General features: G+C 42.6%; 1 protein-coding gene across 1 annotated transcript in view; it reads left to right on the top strand.

The window, feature by feature from the left end:
• The window catches only part of Gnai3 (G protein subunit alpha i3), a 40,590-nt gene that overhangs the window by 11,215 nt on the left and 14,698 nt on the right, over positions 1-14,677 (top strand). The window contains exons 2-3 of the mRNA XM_052179460.1: positions 11,226-11,268; positions 11,379-11,520. Coding sequence (XP_052035420.1) covers positions 11,226-11,268; positions 11,379-11,520 — 185 coding nt within the window. The remainder of the gene's footprint in view (positions 1-11,225; positions 11,269-11,378; positions 11,521-14,677) is intronic.

The raw sequence follows: 14,677 nt of genomic DNA on the forward strand, positions 1-14,677 counted from the left end.
TTTGTGTGTGTGTGTGTGTGTGTGTGTGTGTGTGTGTGTGTGTATCTGTGTATATCCCAGGCTGGCCTTGAATTTTCTATGTAGCTGAAGATGACCTTGAACTCCTGATACTTGACCTGTCAAGCATTGGGATTACAAATGTGTGCAACTATATGCAGTTTATATGGTAACAGTGATTATTATGCCAAGGCCTGCCTGCTAGGCAAGCACTGCGTTGACCAGCTACATCCCCGTGCCCTTTGTGGTATTTATTTATTTGGTTGGTTTTATTTTATGGTGCTAGTGAACAAACCTAAGACCCTGCATGTGCTAGGCAAGTGCTTTACAGATGAGCTTTGAGTGGTGTTTTACAGCTTTTGTAAACCATTCACATGTGCATCTGCGCGCGCGTGCACACACATACACACACACACACACACACACACACACACACACGAATTTGAGAATAGCTGCCTTGCCCTAAATCCCACCCCCTTCCCCTCTTAGTGGGTAGTGGCCTACTTGTATATCCATGTATGCATGCATGCACAAATATACACACACACATGCAGTGTAAAAGCAGGATTCACATGAAATATATAAATATATATTTAAGTCTAGATTCCAAGTATGAAAGAAAATGTTTTCTCTCCTGTTTTACTATACACAATTTATACAGTTTTCTTTATCCAGTCATCTGTTGAAGGGCATAATGCTGGTTCCATGCCTTGGTTCTGTGAATGGTGCAGCAGTAAACACTGATATGTAGGTGTCTCTGTGATGTGCTGACATAGGTTCCTTTGGTTATATACACAAGAGTGGTGTGGCTGGACTGTGGCCCTTCTATTTTTAGTTGTTTGAGAAACTGCCACACTGATTTCCATAGTAGTCATACCAGTTTACATTCTCACTGCATTATATAAGGGTTCCTCTTTCCCCACGTCCTTACCAGCTTTGATGTTGTTTGTTTCTTGATGATAGATAGCCCTTCTGACTTTAGTGAGCTGTCAATCTCAACATAGTATGAATTTTCACGTTCGTGATAACTAGGGAGACATTTTATTTATATATATATGTGTGTGTGTATATATATACTGTATATATATACATACACACTTATTGGCTATTTATTTCTTTTGAGAACTGTTTGTTCAATTCATTTGCGTGTTCATTTGCATATTCACAGATCAGATTTTGGGCATTTAATTTTGTGGGTTCTTTAAAGATTGTGAATATTAATATCTAGTTAGGTATACAGGGGGCAGATATTCTCCTATTTTTCATTTTTACAGTCCTGAGCTATTGGACTTCCGAGTTCTTTGTGTCTGTGTGTTGAAGCATTTTTTTTATGCTTTTGTGTAGCAGTCTTGAAGTTTCAGGTCTTACATGGAGGCTTTGGTCCATTTCTAACTGGGTTTATCCAGGGTGAGAGTGTGATCCAGTTGGAGTTGTCTACATGTGGATGTTCAGCTTTCTAAGTACCATTTGTTGGAAAGGTCATCTTTTCCATTGTGCACTTTTGAGACTTTGGTCAAAAATTGGATGCCCAATAAATGTCTTATAAAAACTTTCTTCAATACCCTTTAAGCCTTTTTGGTGATAGGTAACTTTTTCAAAAAGCAGACACCCATGATTTTAATTACAAATTCACTGCCCTGTTTTACGCTTATTCATTGATCCACTGGACAGATACTTGTGAGTGTTCACTGTTTCACATCCTCATGTGTTGCAATGAATGGACAGATTGACAACAATTTATTCCATTAAAGCACAATAGCTGTGTGCCAGAAGAGCCAGGAGAGAAGGTTAGAGAGAACTGAGGCAAGCACTGAGTCCAAACTTCCGTCATTTGGTCATAGACTGAGAGCTGGGAGCAGTCAGGAGTGGGTGTGCACCCAAGTAAAGACAGCAGATAGCAGGGGAGTGGGGATTTCTCTGTTAATTGCCCACATTGAAATTCCAGCCAACACAAGTAGCTTTTACCAAATGTGATTGGGCAACTGCTGAATATCATAGCTGCTCAAGTCACTCACCCCACAGCTAATTGCTAAGTGCTCCTCTGCCCTAGATTATGCTCTGGGGTTGGAGGAGTGGGCCACAGAAAGAAGGCACTGTTTGCACTTGCTTTTGAGTTTAGGGCTGGTAGAGTTCTAAACAATCACAAACTCAAAAACGTAGAAGAATTTCACTACGCTCTGGTGTTACAGGTTTAACTGTCCTACAGGGCACAGCTAAGCCTGGTTAGGACGGTTTTAAGGGAGAAGTACACGAGCATGGAAGGTTTTCAGATTCTGCTGGAAAGGGTTTTGTACTTTCTAATCAAACCAAGAAACCCAGTTAACAGAATATGACAGGCCAGATGAGGATTGAGGAAGGTGGTCACATAGTACTTTAGAGCCGCAGGCCCCGCCAGAGGTGCTGATCTGAGTGGAGAGGGAGCAATCCGAGTGCATTTCAGACATTAGCCGACAGTGAGGAACCTTTGCTGGCCACCAGGCAGTGACCGCTGTGCCTGGAAGAAACCAAGGAACCAAGTCCTCACTGAGGACTGCAGAGTGCCTTCAGTGGGTGTTGAGGTGTTTGTGCACACAGAGACTTAGCATGCTTAGAGGGCAAGTAGGCTGGGTGAAGAACCATTCTTATGCTTTAGACCAAGGAAACTTCTAATTTCACTCTTACCCTCTGATGGCTCCTACGGGACCAAAATTCCTGAGCCGACCTGAATGTGAAGCTTCAATGTCCAGGAGTTCCAGGCATGCAGGAAACATCCATTATTAAGTGGAAATAAAGAATAATTAAGTGGAAAGAAGAATAATCTCAGTTTGTGCAGAGATGTTTTTTCTTCAGTAATTCATCTGCTCTTTTGCTTACTTCTTTCTCAGTTTGCACATTATTGTATGTGTGTGGATGCTTTGCTTGCATAGGTGTACCATGCTCACACAAAGCCTGAAGGCCAGAAGAGGGGCCAGATCCTCTGGGACTGGATTATGTGGTACCTCTAAGTGAACCTGGCTTCTCTGGAAGAGCAGCCTGTGCTCTTAAGCATTGAGCCATCGCTCCAAGCCCAGTTTCTATCATGTATTAACTGTTGTGTGTGCGTATGCTCCAGTGCGCATCTAGAAGTTAGAGGACAGGTGGTAGGAGCTGGCTCTCTGCTTCCATCACGTGGAGTCTGGAGATTGAACCAGGATGCAGCTTGGTGATCAGAGCCTTAACTCGCTGAGCCCTCCTCTGTCTTCTGAAAAAGATTATTTTATATTATGTGTATGTGTGTGTATTTGAGGGTATGTATGTGTACAGGTACCTTTGGAGGCCAGAAGTGGACATTGGATCCTTTGGAGCTGGAGTTACAGGTGGCATTATGATCCACCCGATAGAGGTGTTGGGAACCGAATATGGGTTCTTTGCAGGGGCAGCGAGAGCTCATAACCACTGAGCAGTCTTTCCAGCCCCGTCTTCTAACCTTTGGGTAGGTTAAGAAGCAATTCCAGCTCTTGAGCTCCTGAGATAGGAGGATCATGAATTGAAGTCTGAGCTACGTGGTAAGATCCTGTATCAAAAAAAGAGAGAAAAATAAAAAGGAAACACCAACTGGATTTTGTAATAAGTATAATGTATAGAAAAACATTTTATGTGAAATATTTTCAACTTGATCTAAATTTTTACTATCAGCTACATGTTAATGAAAAAGAAATCATGAGGAGAGGTTGGGGTGTGGAGGGTGGGAGGCCTGAGAGATTACTTGGCATTACTTGGCATTTATGGCTTTTTTGTTTTCTTCCCATTTTTCAAGACAGGATTTCTCTGTGTAGATGTGGCTGTCCTGGAACTTACTCTGTAGACCAGGGTGTCCTGGAACTCACAGGGACCCACCTGCTGAGATTAAAGGGGTGCACCCCTCTCACCCAACTCTCTTTACTGATTCTTATAGAGGACTAGAGTCTGCTTCTCAGCACTCGTGCCAAGTGACTCACAACCGCCTGTAACTGTAGCTCTAAGGGGCCTTAAGTCCTCTTCTGGCCTCAAGGCACCTATGTGCATGTACATATAACATACCCTGGACAAACATATATTCACATGCATAAATTTTAAACAAACGAATCATGGGGCCAACAGGATGGTGCCTGTTGCCCACCTGATAACCCAAGTTTGATTTCCATGACCCTCATAGTTGGAATCTGTGGCAGCAGTAGGTGTCCCTGTTGAAGAGCATTTTGATCTTTAGTTGTGGGGCTTTGTAGTCTATCTTCTCCTTCATCCCCCCCTCTGTGCTTCCATTGTCCCCATTCCATCCTAACAGAGGTATGTAGACTCGAACACTCTGCTAGATAGGGTGCTTCCAGGCAAGGAGGGAGGAGCTGGCACGTCAGGCATCTCTCCCTTCCTTCTATTAGTGCTTTCCACTGCCTGATCAGAGACCTGTGGTACGGGCTGTTTTGAATTGTTTAGTTGTTAGGATGATATGGATTTGTGGTTTGCTAAGAGTCCTGTATTAGAATAAGAAATTAGTTAGCTTTGTGAGTAACAGTAGAGCACAGCTAAGCCAAAGCTCTTCCTGTTCTACAGATAAGGAGGCAGACATTGCAGTCAGGCGACTTACCCAAGACCATATAGCTAGACATGACATAGTAGCACTAAAATTTACTGTAACATTGAGTTTATTACTATATAGTTGTTTTTTTGGGGGGGGGGTTGGATTTGGTTTTTTTGAGACAGGGTTTCTCTGTATAGCCCTGGCTATCCTGGAACTCACTTGGTAGACCAGGCTGGCCTCGAACTCAGAAATGTGCCTGCCTCTGCCTCCCAGAGTGCTGGGATTACAGGTGTGCGCCACCACCGCCCGGCTACAATATAGTTTTAACAGCTGAAAGATTAAGCTCAAGAAATCAAATTTATTTGTTGATCAAGCTTTCATTTTGGTGTTTGGGGCAGGGGCTGTCTTTGCTCATATATGTACCACTAGATCTGGAAAGAGAACCCTGGTCTGGTCTGCTAGGTTATTCATGATGTCATTTTAGGACTCAGCTGCCCAGGATTTACTAGAAATGTTAAGATTTCTTTATAGAAGCAAGTATTTAAGAGGAAAGGGGGGTCTCCAGTGCCTCTGGAATGCCTGCTGACACAGGATAGACCTGTGGGGACATTTGGAGGAAAAACTCTAAGGCCAAGACAGGTGATGTGACATGTGAGAGCAGAGATAGCAGGCAGGGTGCAGATATACGACGGGAGAGAGGTTTTTGTTCCTAGGGTGGGGTGGAGACAGTGACTAATGGATGCATTAATGGTAGTTTGAAGTTTACAAGTTTCTTTTTGTTTTGTTTGTTTTGTTTTGTTTTAAATGTATGTGAGTCCAGCTCTATCTAGAGTTTTATTACTTTGAAACAACTTCTGAAAACGATTGCCATTTCTGTAGGAATTTGCACCAACATCAATATAAAAATCATTTTAGGAAATAAAATCCTTTGAAGCCCTAACATCACTGGGTAACGTTCTCAGCAGCGAGGACATTTTGTAACAGTCCCTAAGTTACTGCAGACCAGGTACTGCCCAAGACATTTTCTGGTGACCCCGTTTCATATTGTGGAACTCCATCTTGCTTCATGGCGTACAAGTATACAAAGCACAGTAAAAGTAAGACCTTCTTCGGACTGACTTTAGTTAGATGAAAGGTAAAAGAGAAAGCACGTGGTGACCTTCCCAGCCTCTCCCTTACAGCCTCCCCTCCCCAGGGCCGCCATTCTTGCGGTCTGCAGGGTCGTCTTCAGTTCCTCTGAGCTGTAGGTTCCCTCTGCCATGGTCTCCAGCTGTTGCAGTTCTTATATAGCCTGTTATCCTTGGTAGATTGAAGATAGGCAAGTAAATGTTTCTTTTAACTTACTGCTTTTTGAAATAATGTAGAAAAAAGTGTAGGTGAAGTTAGGAAGTTTAGTCCAATATGTAGTTGGAGAGAGAGGGCCGGCAAAACCTCCGAGCCAGCCACGTGTATGGAAGAGAGCCACTGCTTGAGTATCTCAGACGGCAGACCGGAGCCGGCCTCATGAGGAACGAGGTGGAGAAGGTGCTTGGAGGCTTCAGAGAGTCATAAGCTGATGATTTGTACAGTGGTGCTTTTTGGAAATGGTGAAGGAGCAGGAGCTTTGAACTGGACGTTTTAAGAAAATTACAGCAGTAATATAACAGGCGCATTGTAGGCTCAGTCAGATGTGTGAAGAGTTGAAGAGGTTATGTAATGTGTGAAATATTTAAGGAAAGAGAATTATGTTCCAGCTTGGTAAGCTTAACCTGCTGGCTAGTTTTATGCCTGCTTAACACAAGCTAGAGTCATTGGGAAGGAACTCTCAATTAAGAAAATGCCTCCATCATCCAGCTGTAGGCAAGTCTGTAGTCCACTTTCTTAATTAGTGATCATGGGGAGGGCCCACTCCATTGTGGGTGGTACCGCCCCTGGGCTGGTGGTCCTGGATTCTACGAGAAAACAGGCTCAGCAAGCCGTAAAGAGCAGAAGTCAACAGCATCCTCCAGCATCAGCTCCTGCCTCCAGCTTTCTGCCTTGTTTGAATCCCTATCCCATCATTCCTCAGTGATGGAATGTGACCTGGGAGTTGTAAGATAAAATAAAGCCGAGCCGTGCCATGGTGGCGATTGATTGTAATCCCAGCACTTGGGAGGCAGAGGCAGGCGGATTTCTGAGTTTGAGGACAGCCAGGGCTACACAGAGAAACCCTGTCTCGAAAAAACCAAATCCAAAAAACAAACAAACAAAAAGATAAAGCCCTTCCTTCTTAAGTTGATTTTAGTCATGATGCTTTATTACAACTAAGATATCTAGAATAATGAATGGATGAATGGATTACAGATCCAAATGACCGTTAGATTTCAGAATGTACTTGAAAGATGGGTAAAATGGTGGTGGCACTTTTCAGGAGAGTCTGAAAATTGAATGGGCCAAAGCCTTTTGATATAAAATGTGCTTCACTCTTTATAAATAGCAAATGCCTAGTAACATATGCTGAAAACAAATCCTGTGGCAATAAGAGGTGCCTTCCTTTATGAGATAGATTGAATGCCTAATAAAAGCTAGGGGAGAAGGACACAGAGTAGTAATAAAAGGGGGGGGGCAAACAGACATTTTCTTTTTCTTCTTTTTGCAAAATGGGTAGAACTGGGGTCTTGCACATGCTAGGGAAGTATTCTACCACTGAGCGGTAGTCCCAGCTCCCTTCCAGAATGACATTATCTAGGGAATCTTTGAGAAATATAAGAGAGAATAGCATAGAGGTAGGTGTGTGTGTGTGTGTGTGTGTGAGAGAGAGAGAGAGGGAGAGGGAGAGGGAGGACGGAGGGAGAGAGAGAGAGGTAGCATGTTCAAAGAATAGAATTTAATGAGATGGGTAGAAATTTTGTGGCGAGATTAAGAGATTACTTATAATTTCTTTTAAAAACAGTCTGGCATGAGCAGTAGGAATATCATTTTCAATACTTAAAGGAGAACATCCAGTACTTCATTACACTATTTATTGCTCATATGGAATGGTTTGGAAAATCAGAATTTAACAGTAAAAAAAAGTCAGAATACATTTCTGTTTTCTTCCCCAGAACTAAATGTTTTTCTAGGTATGAGTAGTGGGATTACATTTCTGACACTGTTAGAAAACCCTGAGCTGCTTGAATATTAACTATGTAGTCTGCCCAGTTACCAACTCTGTAGTAAGAACAGGGATAAAGTCATATAGATACACTTCTTGATTCTACAAGAATGTACTTATCTTGGATTTTATATTCAGATGTTACTTTAACTAGTTTTTTGTTGATAAAGTTGAGAAATAATTTAGTGCATTATCATGCTTATTCATGTGTTCAATAGTTATTTGACTCGTTAGTTGACTAATTGATGTGGTCCAGCTGAGGACCCCGGAATACAGAAGAAGAGCTTAGCAGAACTTTTGTTTGAGTGAAGAGACAGAAAAGTGAGTGCAGTGAAGATCTGTGCTGCGGGAGAGTGGGCAGCGCGGAAGGGAAACGCGCCGGTAACTTCATCAGGGGTGTTCCGAGGGCAGGACGGTGAGCGAAGAAGAACATCTAGCAGTCGTTATTTCAGTCAAAGCAGAGTCCGGCCCGGCAAGAACCAGTTTTGTATGTTAGAGGAAACACAAGAAAGCTGGTCTGACAAGAACACTAAGACCAGCGAGAGGTGAGGCTGAGGAGGGAGGTAGGGACCAGAGTGTACTGGACGCCATTAGCCATAGGTTATAATTTGGGTATAAATGGAGACCAGGAAACAGCTCCAGTCAGTGCTGTGACGTGATCTAGACAGGCGTGTTGTATATATGCGATTCTAGCCATTGGACTATTGGGTGGCAGAAAGAAGAGGAGGATCCTTATAAGTTCAAGGCCAGCCTGGTCCATAGAATTCTTAGACTTCCAAGGTTACATAGCTAGACCCTATATTTATTTTCTTTTTAAATATTTATTTATTTATTATATGTAAGAACACTGTAGCTGTCTTCAGACACACCAGAAGAGGGCATCAGATCTCATTATGGATGGTTGTAAGCCACTATGTGATTGTTTGGATTTGAACTCAGGACCTTTCGAAGAGCAGTCAGTGCTTCTAACCGCTGAGGCATCTCTCCAGCCCCATCCCCCATATTTAAAAATTAAAAAAAAAATTATGGAAGCTTTGCATGTATTAGGTAGACTGTGGTTTCCAGTGTACAAGGACCAAGCTGCTAAGATTATGTCTATGTTTTTAAGACTAAATTTTACTCATCTTTAGCATGTATTAATGCTGGTGTCCCCATTCCATCTCTGTGCTCCTTTTATGTCACTTGCTAGTTTTGACCTCAGCAAGTTAGGTAAATGTTAGTCCCATTTACTGGGATGAGAAACTGAGGTAAAAGCAGGTTTGTTTGAGGTGAAAGTGGGAATGAATAACTGTCAGTGTTGGGCATTAAGTTCAAGGTGTTTCCTGGACATCTGCTGTGGTAAAGAAGGTAGGAGATGAGTTTGTAGTCAGCACTGAAAATCAAGATTGAAGAGCTCAGTTTGGGATTCTAGCACATGCCAGCTTGGAAGTGAAAGTGAAATTTCAATTTTGCCACCTGCTGTATAACTGGACAAATCACTTGACCTTTCTGCTTTATTCTTTATAAAATAAAGAATAGGGTAATAGGGTCTACCTCAGAGAGATGTGAGGGTTGAATGAGTTCATATCACCACCATCCCTTGACATTCCTGATACACGTTACTCATTGTTGGTTAACTTTTACTCATGAAGCGTGCCTTAAAGCATCAAGTTAGGCAAGCTAGAAAAAAGTATAGAGTACAGAGAGATGGCTTAGTGGATCTCTTCCAGACATCCCAAGTTCAAGTCCCAGCAGCGACATGGTGGTTCACAGCCTTCTATAATGGAGTCTGAGGCCCTTTTTTGTCATGCGTACATACAGGGAGACAGAATACTCATACACATACATAAATAAACTTGAAAAAAATAAGTATAGACAGAGAAAAAGACAGATCAACTTTGAAAAAGCTGTCTTGAAAGACGGGGGAAGGAAGGCCTATAAATAACCACTGAGTTGGTCACTGAGTTGGTGATTTAAAAGTGGTTTCAGTAGAGTGGTGGGGATGAATTGGAGGTTCTTAATGAAAGATTTTAAGTATGGATGACAGGCTGGGGAAATTTTGCTATAAAGGAACACAGGGGCAGCAAAGACAGCTCAGTAGGTAGCTTGCTTTTTAGTCTGAAACCTCAGTTGATCCCTGGGACCCTCATCTGGAAGGAGAAAACCAACTCCTGTGGTTGCCCTCTGACCTCCACACATGTTCATGTGAGTTGTCAACTTCCCCAGCCCCATAAGTAAATAAACATAATAGATCTTCTAAACAGAAGGCTCAGGGAAAACAGAATAGTAGAAGAAGATGAGTGCGTTTGGGGGGTGTCAAGGAATGGTACTGGTAGGGTGTATATAAAGATGGTAGAACAACAGTTTGTGGGCTAAGACTATCCAAGTAAGAAGAGAAAAATAGTGATACTTCGGTGACACTGGAAATTGTAACAACTGCAAATCAAGCTGCAATGGAGGAGTTAAGTTATAATCAGTGGTAAGGGCATCGAGACATTGATGAACATAGAGAATGTTAATGGAGGTTCAGGTAGACTCGTGGATTTGGTTATGGGAAATGGGGTAGTGCTCTGATTGCCTTCTGCTTTCTCTAAAAAGGAGGAGCGGGACTGTCCTTCATGAGTCAGAAGTATCATTTGATGCTGGGGAGAGTGGTAACATTACAAGAGGCATTTTGGAAAATGGAAGAATTTTTCTTTTTCCTTTTTTTTTTTAGACAGGGTTTCTCTGTGTAGCCCTGGCTGTCCTGGAACTCACTCTGTAGACCAGGCTGGCCTCGAACTCAGAAATCCACCCGCTTTTGCCTCCCAAGTGCTGGGATTAAAGGCATGTACCATCACTGCCTGCCGATGGAAGAACTGTTAATCAGGGAAGACTTAGCCAGCAGGCAGACTGTCAAGATCTGAAAGTTTATTTGACCTTTGATCTTTAGTTTAAGTATGATTTTAGGGGCTAGAGATGGAGAGATGGCTCAGCAGTTAAGAGCACTGACTGCTCTCCCAAAGCTCCTGAGTTCAATTCCCAGCAACCATGTGGTGGCTCACAACCATCTGTAATGGGATCTGATACCCTCTTCTGGTATGTCTGAAAAGAGCAATAGTCTACTCATATACATAAAATGAATAAATCTTTTTAAAAAAAAGTATGATTTCAGACATCAAAGGAGGCTGTGTAAACCCCTTCCCCCTGCCCCCAGAGGAACTGTAACATGAAAGGTAAAGGCACTCTGAGTTCTGCTGATGCTTGGAACCTTTCTAGCTCTATGATTAAGAGTATTGCTTATGGAACATTCTTCAGGTCCATGTGCAGGTTACAGAATTAATAACTATGAGTAAGCCATAGGCCTATTTGTTGCCTGAGTTCATTGAGTATATCATGTTTTATGATGTTACTAAAAATATTTGTGTTGCTATCGTTGAGTAATGTCTGTTTTGCACAAATGATACCAACATTAAAAAAAAATGCTCTAATTGAAAAACAGTTTTCCTAAAAGAAAACTTACCAGAATTCCATTAGGACCTGGACTTTCCCTTAATCTAGACTTAATAGTCACATTACTCCATATCTGTTTGATTTCAAAGAAATTCAAATTCTATTTTGTTGTTGGTTTTTTTTTTTTAGGTGCTGGAGAATCTGGTAAAAGTACCATCGTGAAACAGATGAAGTAAGTTCGCACAGGGCCTTCTAAGACTGAATTTCTTTCTCGTCATAAAAAGTTCATAATGTTTTCATTTCCATTCATGGTATTGACCTGCGGTTTTCTCCTTTTTGAAGAATCATTCATGAGGACGGCTATTCTGAGGACGAATGTAAGCAGTATAAAGTAGTTGTCTACAGCAATACTATTCAGTCCATCATTGCAATCATAAGAGCCATGGGACGCCTGAAGATTGATTTTGGGGAAGCGGCCAGAGCAGTAAGTATTTCTCATTTCCTCTTCTCTTACTGCTCTTCAGTAGACACAGTTAAGCCAAATTTGCGTCATGTTTTAGGGAACAAGAAGATAAGTTGGTACCGAATGCTGTGTGTTTGTTTTTGAAGTGCTGGATCTGACTCAGTAGACAGTAGGTTACCTCTGCAAGCAGAGCCGTGACATGGGGCTCTGTGGATAGGCCCTGCGATGGCTGTGCTCAGTGGCTTCCTTTGCAGCACCATTGACATATATTTAACAGCAGTTGATGGTAGTAAATGTATACTCTAAAAGACATGTTGTATATTTAGTCTTGCTCTCAGGGCTGTGGGGGTCAAAGGGAAAAAAAAATCCCAGAATAAATTCTGTAAGGACATAAACACTACCATCCCAATTGTAGAGGTGATTTTGGGTGTTCAAAAATATCTTATCACTGTTTTTCATTGAATTCTGGGTTTAATTATAATTGGGTTGTTACTCTAATATAACTCTTTAATGCTTTACATATATCAGAATTTAAAAGTCAGTTAATAATAATATTTAGTACACTTTGGGGCCATTTGTGAAGTAGGATGTTTGAAGTCAGTGGAGAAAGGACCAAAATGAAGATGGGGGGTCTTATGTTATTACTAACTCAATTTCAAGAACGTGCTAGAGAAGTATAGAGTCAGTGCGGCAAAGGATGTGGGCCGTGGGCCATGGAGCAGCCGGCTGTGGCGCAGTACTTAAGTGCCATGGGAACTAAATGGAAGGGAGGGGCAGGGGCTGGGACCGTGCCTGGAAAGACAGAACCTGTGTGCTTGTGAGCAGCTAGGGATGGCCATCAGCTGCAAGTCAGGGTGATAAGAGGGAAGTGAAAAGGAAAATATTCAGGGAGCCACTGTGGCTTTGCCGTGCGGAGTAAGATATATCTTGGAGGTGAAGTAAGGGAACAGGACCGAGTTAAGGGTTGTGGGAGAAAGGAATAGTAAGAAGAGAAGACTATGGGAGCGACTTTTACTGTCTTGTGACAGAGCACAGGGCCTCCTCTTCCTCCTAGGAACTGTACTCGGCCTCGGCTGCGCTGGGTGAGGATGACGTGTGCAACATTTAGTCCACAGGCTGTTTTCTACCCTTTTTCTTTTTCTCGTTTTTAAATTTTGTTTTTAATAATGTGTATGTCTGTGTCCACATACGGTTATTGCATATGTGTGGATCCCTTGGAGGTCAGAGGTGTTTGATTTTTCCAGAGCTGGAATTACAGGGAGTTATACGCTCTGTGGGTGCTGAAAATCAGACTCTGGTCCCCCACGTGAGCAGAGCAGCTCTTGACCAAGCCAGCTCTTCATAGCCTGCTTTTGTTTTTTAGAGACTGCCTTGCACAGGAGTCCAGGCAGGACTTGAACTCACAGTAGTCTTGCTGCACAGGCTAGTTTTTTTATTCTTAGGGAAATTTGGTAGTTGAAGTAAAGTCTAGTTTTTATCCAAATCTTAGCTTCTTCCCCTTTGAGTCTGGCTGACGTCTCTTCTTTGTATAAAGTTCTTCAGTGGCTTTTCCTTCATGTCGCCTAACTACTCTGTAATATTGGTTGTATTTCATAATCGGTTAATTATACTGTATTTATTTATTTTTCTTCTCTGTTGACTTTTTCTCCTATTATTTATTCCTCTTAGTTTCTCAGCTGTTGTCCTTTGTCCCTTACTTCGTTCCAGTCCTCCGTTCACCTGTTTGTCGACCGTTCTCTCCAACTCATTTCCTTCCTTCAGATGTCATCAGGTGCTGGAGAGTTAGAGCAGCAGGAGAGCGCGCGCTCGCTTGGTGTAATAACCTGAGTTTGATCTCCAGATCTCACGAAAGGCCAGGTGCTCAGGTGTGCTGGGGAGATGGGGATGGGATCCTTGGAGTTTTCTTGACAGCTGAGTCATTGAGCCACAGGCCAAAGAGAGACTGTCTCACATAAGCAAACAGAGAGGCAGATGGCTCCTTAGCAGCCGCGCGTGAGACTGTCCTTTGCTCCACTCACGTGCTCATGCACACGCACAGACACAGCTGGTATCATTAGTCCTCCTTGTCACCATAGCTTGTCACCCGATGGCCCGGACACTCAGTCAGTCCCTCTCAGGGCTCCTGAGTCATCTGGCTTTACAGCATCCACTCATCTGACTCTGAAGAGGAACGTGTAAAGTTTTAAACTCTTTTCCTCTCCTAGGTAAGGGTTTACCTTTGTAGTTATCATTCTGTTCCTCTAGTTTTTAGTGGTTGCTAAGAGAAGGAAAAGAAGAGGAGCCGAGTAGGAGGCAGTTTCCTTTCATCTCTGCTTAAGGTAGAAGTGTGGAGTCTGTTGTGAAGAGGGGTCCCTGAGTCTATAGAGCAGGTTTATCATGAGGAAGCTGGAGCAGGCCAGTGAGCAGTGAGGTAGCAAGGGGACAGTGCTTCCCTCAGAGCACTAGTCAGAATGGCTCAGTGTGTGCTAATAGTCCCTGGATTTTTAAGTTTCTAAAATTTGAGTAACATGGTATTAAAAAAAATACAAGTATTTAATTATTTGTATGCCTGCTTAAGTATAGGTCAATTTCAGGACCTGTGTAGTTTTAAATGGTAGATAAAGCAGTATACCATGTGTAGAAAAAGCCTTACTTGTCATCTAGTGGTTTTGGCAATTTGTATAATGTTTAACCATTTCTTAATCATGCGCTTTTTTTATTTAAAATGATGGTGATGATGAAGAGAGGAGGGGCTGGAAAGTGGTTTAGTGGCTAAGAGTGCTTGTTACATAAGCGTGAGGATTGAGTTAAAACCCTAAGTACCCTCATTAACAGAGAGTCGTGTATGCGCTGCAGCCCCAGTACTAGAGGATGGAGTCGGCAAATCCTGGGAGCTCATTGGCTACACAGTCCGCATAAATGACAAGCCTTGGGTCCAGTGAGAAACTCAAGGGAATAAAGGCAAAGAGTGTTAGAAGATGTCAGCCATCTTTCTCTGGCTCTCTTGTGTGTACACACCCGAGTGTGTATACGTGCGCATGTATATCCAACTCTCACTCCTCCCACACCACATGAGAAAGAATCAAGAGGGCAAGGAAATATGGATCATGCTGCAGTCTGCTACAAAGACAGCCACAGCGATGCTAGAGAGTATGGGCAGGAGCTTGGTGCCAGAGTCGGGCAGAGTAATGTGAGTGCA

This window comes from Apodemus sylvaticus, chromosome 4 (assembly GCF_947179515.1).
Source record: "Apodemus sylvaticus chromosome 4, mApoSyl1.1, whole genome shotgun sequence".
Taxonomy (NCBI): Eukaryota; Metazoa; Chordata; class Mammalia; order Rodentia; family Muridae; genus Apodemus; species Apodemus sylvaticus.